Here is a 13247-nt window from a genome sequence, read left to right as displayed (position 1 = left end):
ATGAATAACTCACAATGTAACTTGCGTTAAATATGCTAAACTACGATTATAAATACAATACAAAATGATCTTCAGTCTACTCCGATACACACTTCAATTCACTAGATGTGCAATCTTTGTGATAGATTACAAACCTTAACACAACAATATACTGTTTTTTCCCTTAAATTTCCAGCTAGAGCTAATAAATCACCCACACTATTCGAAAACTCAATTGAGTAGGAAATCTCACAATATAGCAATCACTTGCGAGTGTAATGCCACCTATTTCACAATTACAATTTCCTGACTGAAATGGGATTCTAATTTCCAACAAAATCAACTGTATTTAGTCAAACTCATACGTACAAAATTAATGCTATATTTGCTTCACTTATAAGTGTTTCCAGTTTGTAAGTCCCTTCGAGGACCTCATGACACATGTTGTATTGTTATTGGTGTTCATGTCACACTTACATGGTAGATAGACAAAAGTAGGAATCGTAGACGTGTGTCCTTTTATTGTAAATGAGCACAAAATATCAAGAAAATGCATGTAAACTTAACTGTAATCACTTCCCACACAACATTGCTAAGAAATGGCGTTTGATGTCTTCATCTTCTGTCGACAAGTGCTCTTTCACAAACAGTGTATTGAGATGCATGAGATAAAAATTCTTAGTCTTCCTTTCTTCTTTTTTGAGTTTCCTTTCTTCCCTTTTTTGCTTCAATTCAAGTCTTTTTTCCATGACTTCAACTCTTTTTTTCATGACTTCAACCTCGCTGTCTCTAGTAACCCTAATGGCACGGAGTTCTGCAACTAAGTCATTAAGAGACGAAGAAGACAATGATCCCTTACCTTCTTCCATATTAGATGTGCCTCTACTTGAAGAAGAGCGAATTGCAGAACCACCACTATCTGGCGTTTCTTGATTGGAGTGGACAGAATAGTCCCCTCGTTCACATGCTGTGTCATGATCTATATGTAGTCCCACGTCTTCACCTTTTGCACCATTTTCAGTATTTTGTGAGCTTTGGAGATTGTCTTTGATTAGACCTTTGTTAAGATTCGAAAAAGACCCTATGTTTTCAGAGCATTGAGGTTTTAAATAATCTTGGGAGTCTTCAAGATATTGAGAGTTCCTATAAAAATTTGGACATGTTAGATCCATAGTACAAATCAAAGATGTTAGAAAGAAAAAGTTGAGGAAGTATATGGAAATATGGCAATATCAGGCTCTACTTATAGTGAAAGAATTAAGAAATTTGATGTATTTTGTTTTTTTAAAATAGAAATAAATTCATTTTGATAACCAGATAAGGTTTCATAAAAAAGGTAAAGTAACCAATAAGCCACATGGAAAGTAAAACGTATAAAAAATGGCCAACTAGTTCGGTGTTTCTTTTAATTTTGTTTTTTTGGTTAGTTTCTTTTTTATTGTATTTGTGACAGGTGATTGGACAAGATTGCCGATAAAATTAGTCTAGGAAATGGTTTGAACTTACTTGGGAACAAAATTTTCCAAGTCCTTCACAGCTGCCTCCATGGCATGAAGTGCAATTTTCTTCACCTGTAAATTGGTGGCATAACCCAATTGCCAATTTTAATTTATAACAAATCAATCAATAAATGAAACTGATATTATTATGAACCTAGTTAATTTCTATGTTGTTTTTAAACTATGATAATGATTTGACCAAATGATGTTACGCATACAATAAAGTAAGAAGAGATTGTTTACCGCCAACTTATCTTCTTTAGCCCTATGATTTTGGGGAAGAACACGGAAATCCTCTGTCAATTGAATGCATTCACCAACATTTTCAGGAGAAACAAAGTCTAATGCAACTTTTATACATGACTGCAAAAGACCACATATCAAACAGTGATGCTTGTTTCAGAAAAGAAGTATTCTTTATATCATGCAACATAAATGAATACTGCAATGCAATTACAACTGCAAGCTAACAATATTCTGATGACTAGAAACCCTCAAACAGAATTCAAAGATCAAGAAACCATATAGCCTCAACATCCAAAGGGTGACCAATTTTTTTTTTTTAAATGAATCCTACCATATTATGAAGTCTACAGCTTAGTGAACTAAAAGTGATCAACATCAAACCCTGATCCCTTTTAATGACAAATGGAGCAAAGCAATGAGGTGAAAAGGAATCTACAAAGCTAGTAGTAGGTTATTAACCTTTAAATTTCTAACTTGATGAGCGCAGCCAGCAGGTATAAAGACAGCATCTCCAAGCTTTTGGACAAAACTCCATGCTTCAATCCCTGATCATAACCAAAAAACGAGCACAATTATAAATTTTATATCAGTGAGAACTAATTCACGCCTTGCAAATGCATACTAACCAAACTCTTTCTTGAGCTTCCTTTTATGCTCCATGGTTAAGTAAAATGTTTGGTCATGAATTGGGTGCATAACCTGGACCAAGATAACACGAATGAAACAATTTAGAATATTACTATTTAGGAAAGTGATGCTACACATAAAATAATTTCTATTAAAAGACTGTTTTCACCTTCAAAAGTAACTTGGTTCATTGCTTTAGCATTTTCTTAGTAGTTTGCAAAATTTCTAATTGCCGCATATGATTAAAAGAAAAAATAGGCACAACTGATGCAACTACACGCAGGTTTAGAAGGTTCATAGCTTGCCTTCAATTAAAATTGTAAATCTTGGACAAATATTTGTAGGTATTACTGGTGAGGTAATCACCACAGCTTATATGCAATGTTCAGCTATCAATAGGAAACTAAATCTCTCCCAAATAAAGAAAAAAAATACAAATCAAGAAAATCCTAAAACTCATATATATGTACATCTCTAGTACTCCTTAAGTTGGATCAAATACTTTAGCAGTTGCTACAATTAAATTTGACATTTCCTTATAGGGTTAGTGAAAATATCCGCATGTTGGTACACGGTTGTGATGCATACTCGTTGGATTGGATTGATAAAGAGATTGTATGTGCTTCCACGACACGGTATGTGATTGGGTGACAATCAACTTCGACGTGTCTGGTTTTCTCACGAAATACTTAATTTTTGGATATATGAATGGTTGATTGGCTGCCACACTAAATTTTCATCATCATTATGGACTTGGTTACTCCCAATTTTCTAAGGAGTCTCCCTACCCATGTCATTTCGCATGATAAATCTGCCATGGATTTTCTTTGGGCTTGGTGCTTGGTCAAGAGACGATGTGTTGTTTTTTGTTTTTGCACAAGGCTAGATTAACTCCAACAAATGAAAAAATTTGATAGTCAGTCTGTTTGTATAGCCTAATCTAAATTAGAAAAGCTAGATATACTGCCATCTCCTTTGGTAAATGCACCTACATGGAAATAAGCGGATCTTAATAACTCATTGCAAGGTTGGTATGGCCTTAAGATACCTTAAAATGCCAAGTGGTCCCTCTAATGACCTACGGACATCAACCGGCTCAAGACACTAATTGAAAATTGTAAACTACAAAAAGATTGAGGGTGAATTAAAATGCCTTATTCATTGTGTATCTTTTAAAAGGAGAATACACAAGACTATGTATAGATGTAGAAACCCTAATCATAAGAAACTCTATAGGCCTATGGGCTAACTAGGCCAAACCTAATACGTTCAATATTTACACTCCCCCTCAAGCTAGATCATAGATGTTAATCATGCTCATCTTGTTACAAATAGCAAATATCTGCAAACCATGTAAAGCTTTGGTGATGAAATCGGCCGGTTGACTTCCTGTTTGTTCCATCTACGGGTGTTCGTTTGGATAGATCGGTTTGATCCGATCCAATCAAGTGAATCCAAATTGATTTCGGTTTTCAAAATATGGATCCGAATAGTCGAAACTAAATTCAAATCCGGTCCGATTACAATTCGGTTGGATCGGTTTTTATAATTCGGTTTTCATAAACCAAAACATTTTAAAACGACATATAATTATAATATTATCCAACTTTACACAAGACACGAAAACAAATTATTTAGTTGTGATTTGAAATTTATAAACTTCTCAGAAGATATATTATAGTTAAATATTTTACAGATAGAAAACTTTTGAGAGAAAATGCATATTAATGTTTTTTTTATCGGGTGAAATGTTTTGAACCTATTTGAAAAAATAAATTACAAAATTAATAAATAACTATAGATGTATATTATAAATAAATAAATAATAAATATTTATTCGGTTTTTTTGGACTATTCGGTTCTTATTTTATAAACCAAAACCAATCCAAAATCCAAAATAATAATTCGGTTTTGTTGAAAACCAATCCAAAAATCCAAATATCTGAACCAAATAGTCAAATCCAAATTGTCCAATTGGACAATTCAGTTTTATCCAAATAATGAACAACCCTAGTTCCATCTTCTAGCTTTTCACAAATGGAATGACAGTTTATTTCGATATGTTTAGTCCTTTTGGAAAACTTTCGATATGTTTAGTCCTTTCGGGAAACACAGGATTGTCTAAAAAAGGATAGTCATCTCATAATCACAATACATGTTTATTGGTTTAGATTGATCAAACCCAATTTTAGCTAGAAGATTACGTACCCATATCAACTCGCATGTAGTATGAGCCATATCCCAGTATTTAGATTCAACTCGCATGTAGTATGAGCCATATCCTGTATTTAGATTCAACACTTGACTTGTAAAACCTTAATTTTCCATGAAACTAGATTTCCTTTGACGAACACACAATTACCTGTAGTAAACCCCTTGTTTGTAAGGTCCCCATCATAGTCAACATTTAATAACCCTTCGATGGCATTATGAAGGTGATTTTGATAGAGAAAGCCATGACCAGAAGCACCCTCTAAGTACTTCAAAATATGAGTAACCACATTCCAATAAGAGGTTTATGGAGATGACATAAACCGACTTATAACACTCATCGGAAAAGCAATGTTTGGACGTGTAATTGTTAGGTAGTTAAGTCTTCACATAATTTTTTCTATTTATCTAGGTTCTCAAGTGGATCTCCATCGTATGTTTTCAAATTCATATTTGGAATCATTATGGACAAACAAGGTTTTGTTCCGATCATCCCAAAATTCTTCAAAATATCCCAACAATATTTTCGTTGAGACAACAGATTAGGTACGTGAGACCTCAATTCCAAAAAAAAAAGTATTTTAAAAGACCTAGGTCCTTTCTTTGAAACCAAGTTGCAAGGAAATCTTTCACAATGTCATCAACATAGACAACTGACAAATGGCATCCAGAAGATGAGGAAAAAAAGAACAAAAAATAATCACAAGAGCTTCTTTGTAAGCCAAACTCTACCACCACGACATTAAACCGTCAGAACCAAGCCTATGGGATTGCTTTAATCCATACAAAGATTTATGCAATTTACAAACTCTGTCATACTCCCCCTAAGCAACAAACTCGTGATTCCTTCATATAAACTTCCTCATGTAAATCATCATGTAAGAAGGCATTCTTCACATCCATTTGATGAAAGGGCCAATCATAATTAGTAGCTAATGAAATGAATAGAAGGGTGGAGGATACCTTAGCTATAGGAGAGAATGTCTTAGAGTAGTCTACCCCATAAGATTGAGCATATCCTTTAGAAACCAACAGTGCCTTTAGACAAGAGACATATCCATATGAATAGTGAATACGCATTTGTAACCAATCGCCTTTTTACTTGCATCTAAGTCTATCAAATCCCATGTATTATTACGATTGAGAGCATTGATCTCGTTAATTATAGCATCCCGCCATCCATAATTGTTCATAGTTTCACCAACCGTTTTAGGAACATATATAGCATCAAGTGTAGAGATCATAACACGTGAAGTTGAAGACAATTTACCATAGGTTACAAAAGAGGCTATAGGGTAAGTACACAAACACTTACCTTTCCTTAAGAATATGGGAGCATCAAGGTCAGATCTTGTGTACCGGAAGATGGTTGATCACTTGTAACAATAGAATCATTAGTATTTGGCCCTATAGAAGAAGATGGTATTCAATTGGGATCCGATGTAGGACACCGTTGCCTACTATATACATGAATCACTGGTGGCCTTGTAGGCTTTGATGATAACTTAGAGTTGGTGTTAAAGAATAGTGCCCATAGCCATAACAAATCAGTAATATTACTAAAAATAGCAGTGTCCTTTTGGGTTACACGCAAAAGCAAAATAAAGCATAACTGAAAAAATATTTATTTTAGGGCCTTGTTTTGTTAATTAATTAATAGTTTAATTAACTAATTAGAAAAACATGAAGAATATGAAATATTCTAGAAATATTTGATTCTTTGATAATTACCAAAAATCTAGATAATTACTAAATTATAAGATAATTATCAGTTGGAGTTCAAATCACCTCCCTATAAATAAATGGGTCAAATCCCGGTTTTGGAATAATGCAAACTTAGCCTCATAGCTCCAAAAGTCGGAACCCTTGAAAAACCCTAGAAAAACCCGAAGGTTCGATACCACACGTCGCGGTGCTTTTTTTTTCCGCGTCGTACCGCCGATCAAATTTCTTTGATCGAGTTTGTTTCATTTTGGTTCTCAGTGGTACTTTTAGATCTGTTGATTGTTGCGTCTTGGGTGCGATTACAAGAGAGGAACTCTACGTTGGGTTCTCAAGTCCAATCAATTGACAATTGGTTAAGTCAAAAAAATTGAAGCAGAACACAAAGGTATAATTCATTTTATTAAGTCCTTCAAGTTGCATAGATGTTTGTATTGAGCTAGATCTATTGTTGAGTCTTAGACCAGAAAATTATTCTTGCTTACGCTGTCCCGATTGGTCTTTTAGCTAAGCTCATGGGTTGATTGGTCTTTTAGCTAGGCTCATAACCCAACAGTGGTATCAAAGCCGGCTAGCTAAAGTCTATGGCACTTAGACTTCGTCTTTGGATGTATGTTAGGGTTGGTATCAAAGCAGCAACTGCTGATGGAGTCATTCGGCTAGCTAAATTACCTCATGATCGTTGACCCCACGACAAAAGGGTGGCTGAACCAGAATAATCATCACCTCTTAGAAGTAGCTTGTTCTCTTCTTCCATGCAACTATGTTCCTAAGTAGCTTGCCCTCTCGCATCTTACAATTTCAAACCACATGACTCCCTTCTGTCTATGTTCCTTCATACAATCATACCTGCATCTTATCACAAATACCCCTTAAATTCTTGGATGCACTACCTTTGTTCGTTGGGTATTCCCTAAACCAAAGTGAGTACAAGTGCTATTGCCCAATCCATAAAGTGTACCACACTATAGACGTCACATTCCTTGAAAAACCAACCTTCCTATCCCAAAACCAATATTCAGGGAAGAACTGTATTATGCAAAAACAAAGTTCAACTCCATTTGGGTCTCTTATTATCTCTTGCTACAAACGGATTGACAACTTCATCAACTTGATGTTAAAAATGCATTCTTGAAAAGAGAGCCGGAAGAGGAAGTCTACATTGATTTTCCTCCTAGACTTTATACACCATAATAGGGGTGAAATCTATACTAAACCAACCGAAAGTATGACAACCGAAATGGCTGAGATGAAGGTACCGAGTCTCAAACAGAATAGACGTACCACTACCGGTTTGGTATCGGTACCCTTCAGTATCGAAATTTTGAAGATCCCCGATTATCCATGTTTGAAACTCTATAACTTAGTCAATACTTATCCAATTAAGTTGATTCTCAAGCTTAATTTGTAGCCAAGAATGCATAAAAAATTGCAAGGAAAAAACCAGCTCATTCTAAGTGCGTATGAAAAAGTTATGTGGGTAGGAATATGGTAAAACAATAAAAAAAAGATAAAAAAAAAGGCTGAAACTAGGGGTGTGATTGAGCCAAGCCAACTCGTGAGATACTAGACTCGAAAAATACTCGAAATCGACTCACTTGGTTTAAATCAAGTCGAGCTCGAGCTACTCGAGTAGATTATCGAGTCGAGCTCGAGTATAGAAATACTCGGATCATGAAACTCGTGAGCTTAATCGAGTATTGTTATATTTACAGTTTCACCCTTTGTTTTCTTCATATTTACATATTATAGATTCTAGCTGAGTCGGGCTCACGGGCTTCATTGTATTTCTATTGTAACTTGATGTGATTTTATTTTTTAGGAGCTATTCGAGTCGAGCCGAGATCGAAAGACTTGATTACTTTATCGAGCTCGATTTCAAGCCGAGTTTCAAGCTCGAGTTTTTTAGTCTGAGTCGAGTTTCGAGCTTGGAGTGCTCGACTCGACTCGGCTCGATTACACCCCTAGCTGAAACAGCCCCAACATCCCATTTTTTAGTCTCTATAACTCATTCCAAGCTCGTATGAAAAGTTACGAGGATCGGAATACAGATCCGGGCATCTCTGCGGAACTGATGCACCCTCTGCGGAACCATGCATTCAACTAAATTTTTGTTCTTTTTCCCCTGCCACGTCATTTCCTCAGAGCATTTATCCTTCCTTAGAGGATTTACCCTTCCACAGAGCTCCTGCGGAAATCGTGGTCATTTTCCAAAATTCCTAAATCCTTGATCATTTTTTTCAAACTACCCCATTTTTTGGTCATTTCACAAATTTTCCCTTGTTTTATTGATCAGTGTTTATCTATTGATAATTATAAAAGTAGGATAAGTTTTGTATTTTTCTGCTTATCTTATGAGTCTGGCAACTATAAAAGATGGCCTTCTGTTGTACCTATTAAATAATTTTGAAGAATTGAAGATACAACTTTCGATTGGGGTTTTTCCTTTTCTCTAATCTTCAGATATATACTAGATGAAATCCAACACTTATGATCATGGGTCTGCCTGAAATCAGAACAAGAAATTTCAAGCACAAGACTTTGGCGTATCAATAAAGAAAAAGCATACCACATCAGACTCGTCAAAATGAAGTTTAGTTACAGAGTCCCCACGTCCCAATTCTTGATGAACACCATAAGCTATATAGGTTCTAGGACCCATGTCTGGCTTCAAAGAATTTTCAGGTAACTTGACAGCAAAATTAAGGTAGCCATCACGTGGATGTGTATATTCTTTGAAGGGTAAGGAAGTGATGAATTCAACACCATGACCTGGTAACCGTTCCTCAAATAAATTTGATAGTAACCAGTCTTTCAACTTTAGGATCGTAGGCCACCCTTTGTTATCATATTGACCGTCCGTATACCAAGAAAAAAATTGATGAACATTAATATCAACCTGCATGTCATGGTAATTGTTGATTAGGCATGTAATATATTCCAATGTAGTATTAATTAACATAGAAGGAAAACAATCTGATAACAATAGAAGATGGAGAGATATATGTGTTTAAGAAAAAGAGTTCGATATCAGAATAATAGAATATAATCTTGCAAGCGAGCATAAACTGTATGCATCCACCAGTTACCACAGAGTACACATATAATCTAATAGTTAATGTTAAATATAAAAAAACGACATACTTAACCAACCTCACACCAGTCTAAACAATTAAAAGCAGACACATCCAAGAGCTTATCATGTTTGTTATTTGTAACCTGGCGAAAAGCCCACCACATAACCATGGGTTCCCAGCTCAACCCAAGTGTAGTTTCAAGAACATTACTGACTATTACTGGCTCCCCTTTTGACCAATGCCACTGGAAATGCTTCAAATCTCCAGTTTTAATGTCTATTGCACGTGGACAATACAAGTAATTGTCATTGGAATCTTCAAGAGAAGCAGCTTTACGTAGCTGCTGACCATCAGCATCTGAACATGAGCACCATTTCTCAGGCATATCTCGCATATCATCCTCCAGTTTGTGCATCTTTAAGAACTTTTGTGCTTCCTCTAACAATTTTGAAAAACTTTCAAGTTGGTTTACGTGCATCAACTCTAAAATCCCAAGTCCACAACCACCCATGCTTTCTGGAGGACACGGAATTCTACCATCATCCAAAGACTTCCAGTCATAAGTTTGTTTTTCATTTGGTGCAGGATCTTCAGCAGCCTTCTTAACTTTAAGGGGTTTCCCCCCATTCAAGTAATCAGGACCTGGATTATTAAATTCAAACTTAACCTCTTCCTTGTTTCCTTGAAGGTTGCCATCTCGTAATTCAAAGCAACATTGAAGGCAAAGGTCATAATGACAAGAAGGGCAGCTTCTATGCAAGTCAAAAATTGATGTTTTACAGGCATACATCATGTGACAAAACAGAATAGGCAATGAATCAATCAATCATTATAAAACAAAACCCTCAAATACTTGAACAATCTCTTAAATGACATACCAGCACATGCGCTCGTCCAAACTGCACTTCACCTTTTTCAACTGTACCTCCGATAAAGAAGATCCTGCGCAAGAAATAAATTCAGAGAAACCTTCCCTAAATAAAGTATGGCTGATTACCAATTATCCATTCAAACGACCCTTTTAGTGACCATTTTCTGCACTAGATTACTCAATTTTGATAGGAAACCAAGATGTAGCCGTAAAATGCATAATTCGTCAGGAAAATCTATGTACCAAGCCAACCAAAATCGTGAACAGTATTGTTGCCAAAATCGTTGCTCTTATACCATTTTGATACGAACCAGATAGAGAATGCAAAGAAAAACCAGAAACGGTTCTTGTAATTCGAGATAAAGGGGTTTCCCAAAGTCTAATACTCAAAACATTTTTTCCATAATCAATAAAACGATCATAAAGTCCTCTAAATAGTGTTCAACGACAATCCTATCCCAAAATAAAAGATACTACTAGATACTCCAAATTTTAAATAAAGATAACCTTAACAAACGAAAAAGAGATAAGTACTAATTATTTGACTACAGCAAAAACACCTACTAACAACCGAAATACCTTGAATTTTAGACTTTATTGCTGTCTCCTTTATGTGCTCCTCATTGAGACGCTTCAGGAATGGAAAAAGCACATGTAGGATATAAATAGAGTATCGAACTTTCTGATCATGATTAGGTTTGAAATCAATCTTCTCTTTGACCTAAAAATCACGACCAATTTCAGTATTGCATATTTTAATTGGGTAATAGAAAGAAGAACAATAAGTTCCATAACAGAAAATGAGCTGCAGGAACCAACTTTAGGGTGCACATTGCGCAAACAAGATATACAGTTGCAATTGTCACAGCAAACAGGGCAACGCTCAGCAAACATCTCCTCTGTCATGTTAGGATACCTACATGACAGATAAACAAAGAGAATAAGATGAAAAGGCTGTAAAAGAAGAGCGAATTCCAAATAGATTATTAACAAAGCTGCCAGAGGACAGCATAGTACGTGTTAAGTCAATATAGATGGTTCCAAGTACATAATCACCAGGCAATTTCTACAATTAGACATCAATTTAGCAATCACAAAGATCAATGGTGGCCAAGGATTTAGTAATCCTAATGCAAATGCATCGTTGCCCACAAACGTTAAAAAGCAATGTGACAAGTAGATTAGACTGAACCTTGCAAAGTAAGCATTAATTAAATTCATTGCTCAGCTAAAAAGGAAGAGTATATTTTGACAAATCATACCATTTATTCATGCAAGACACACAGTAACGCTTTTTAGTGCATTACTGGCACTGAACAACTCGTCCCCTGTCGTTCCTTTGACACTGATGGCACATGTTTGACACTACCTTATTTAGATTTCCCTAAAACAAAGAGATGATGTTAGATCAAATATGTCCAAAAGCAATCAAGCAGGCTTCTTTGAATAAAAGAAGAGAGACACCAGGATGACAGAAATCAGAATATTACATTTTTATCACGAACCATGTTCTTGGCATAATACTTTGGCTTTGGTCCATCCTTACTGCTTGAGTTGATATCTGCCTGGCTTCTCTTATCTTGATCTTCTTCACCAGTCTTTTCTATCTGCGGAGCCGACTGCATGTGTTTCTTCTTCCCTCCATTCTCTCCAACATCATCCTGATGATTGAATATATCGGCATGATTGATACCATCATTCCTAGTACTTATGTTGCGCTTCCACTTCTCTTTTTTGTCCTCTTTGTTGTTTATTAGTTTATTGGTACCGTTCCCATCTCCATCAGGAGTTCTAAGAGCAGTGTGAGTATCAGCCATTCCTTCTTCTGCTTCTTCTGGGGACTCACTTTCATCATCACTTGACAAGACAACAATAATCGTCATTTCCCTTTCTTCTTCTATAGAAACAGCCTGCTTCTGACGAACACATGGCCTATTTTTCTTCTCTTGAGATTTAGAAGCAGTATCAGTGTTCCTGTCCGGACCTCTTTTCCTACTACTCTTCTTCTCCGTCCCTTCTGCTTCAGATTCAGAAACCTCGTTTTGTTCTTCACCTCCAACACCATCATCTTCGGCCTCAACAAGATTCATGTTGTTCTTAATCGTTGTCGTCATCAATAAACACTAAACTTCTCGAGACTCAAGAAAAACAGTGGGTGTAATTGGGGTTTCGAAAACAGTGGGGGTATGCTGATGGATTCAAAAGAGGGATTCCGGCTGTTGAACTCCACTTCGCGGGTTTCTCAAACGGGATATGCTATAGAATTAATTACCACGTCGTATCACAGTCTGACAAGGTTAGTGAGCATCAAATCAAACTTTTTATTAAATTTTATTTAACTTTTGTAGAGTTACCGTCTTATTATTCATAACCAGGTTTAAATCCGTGTCATTATAAAAAAAATATTTATAATTTGAAACCGTAAGATTAATGGTATATTTGCAAAAAAAATTATAAATTTCTAAAAATATTAGTTTTGTGAGTAACTTTATAACTTTGTTTTAAAATAAATATACACCAATATGAAATTATTATTTCACCATAATGTTTGACACTTTGATTAAACTATTCCTACTTATGATCGTAAGATTGTTTAGTGGTTAAATTTTCAATTTTGAATAACCAGATTTATGCTAACGGCAACAAAACTTATTCTCATATGTAGAGTAAATTTACTTAGATGTCATTTTCCAATCTATTACTTCCTTAAATAATCAAACTCTCTCGTACACTAATCCTAACATTATATGTATTGCATTTTATTATAACTGATAGCCTGATTCTCATTATTCAATATCATATACTCACTTTCAAAACCAACATTCACAAATCCCATGCTTGCAACATTATCATTTTCGCAATGTATTTTAGATAAAAATAAAATGACTGATTTAGCATTTTTGGCATCTCAGATAGCTTACACAAATCTGAAAAACAACCGACTCTCTGTCAAACTTTAAACTCATTTTAGAAACCACTAACATATGAAGATCGATGCATATGACAGAGGGGCAA

The 13247-nt window shown here is 35.4% G+C and overlaps 1 protein-coding gene and 1 long non-coding RNA gene across 2 annotated transcripts; both read right to left on the bottom strand.

The window, feature by feature from the left end:
• Positions 1-428: 428 nt before the first annotated feature.
• LOC145112390 (lysine-specific demethylase JMJ26-like) lies at positions 429-10151 on the bottom strand. The gene is made up of 9 exons (XM_079048556.1): positions 9438-10151; positions 8854-9183; positions 4714-4831; positions 4560-4633; positions 2351-2423; positions 2184-2269; positions 1722-1841; positions 1486-1550; positions 429-1122 (listed from the first exon to the last, which is right to left on the bottom strand). The coding sequence occupies exons 1-9, from the start codon at positions 10149-10151 to the stop codon at positions 552-554; spliced, it is 2151 nt and encodes a 716-aa protein (XP_078904682.1). The 3' UTR covers positions 429-551.
• A 678-nt stretch (positions 10152-10829) lies between these two features.
• LOC145111632 (uncharacterized) lies at positions 10830-11909 on the bottom strand. The gene is made up of 4 exons (XR_013710337.1): positions 11723-11909; positions 11495-11616; positions 11052-11148; positions 10830-10953 (listed from the first exon to the last, which is right to left on the bottom strand). It is a non-coding gene; the product is annotated as an uncharacterized LOC145111632 (long non-coding RNA).
• Positions 11910-13247: the final 1338 nt, after the last annotated feature.

The sequence above is a fragment of the Lactuca virosa genome, chromosome 5 (assembly GCF_052849685.1).
Source record: "Lactuca virosa cultivar CGN04683 chromosome 5, Lactuca_virosa_CGN04683_v6, whole genome shotgun sequence".
Lineage (NCBI taxonomy): Eukaryota > Viridiplantae > Streptophyta > Magnoliopsida > Asterales > Asteraceae > Lactuca > Lactuca virosa.
Note: the sequence above shows the minus strand (reverse complement) of the source record. Positions and strands in the feature narration are given on the sequence as shown.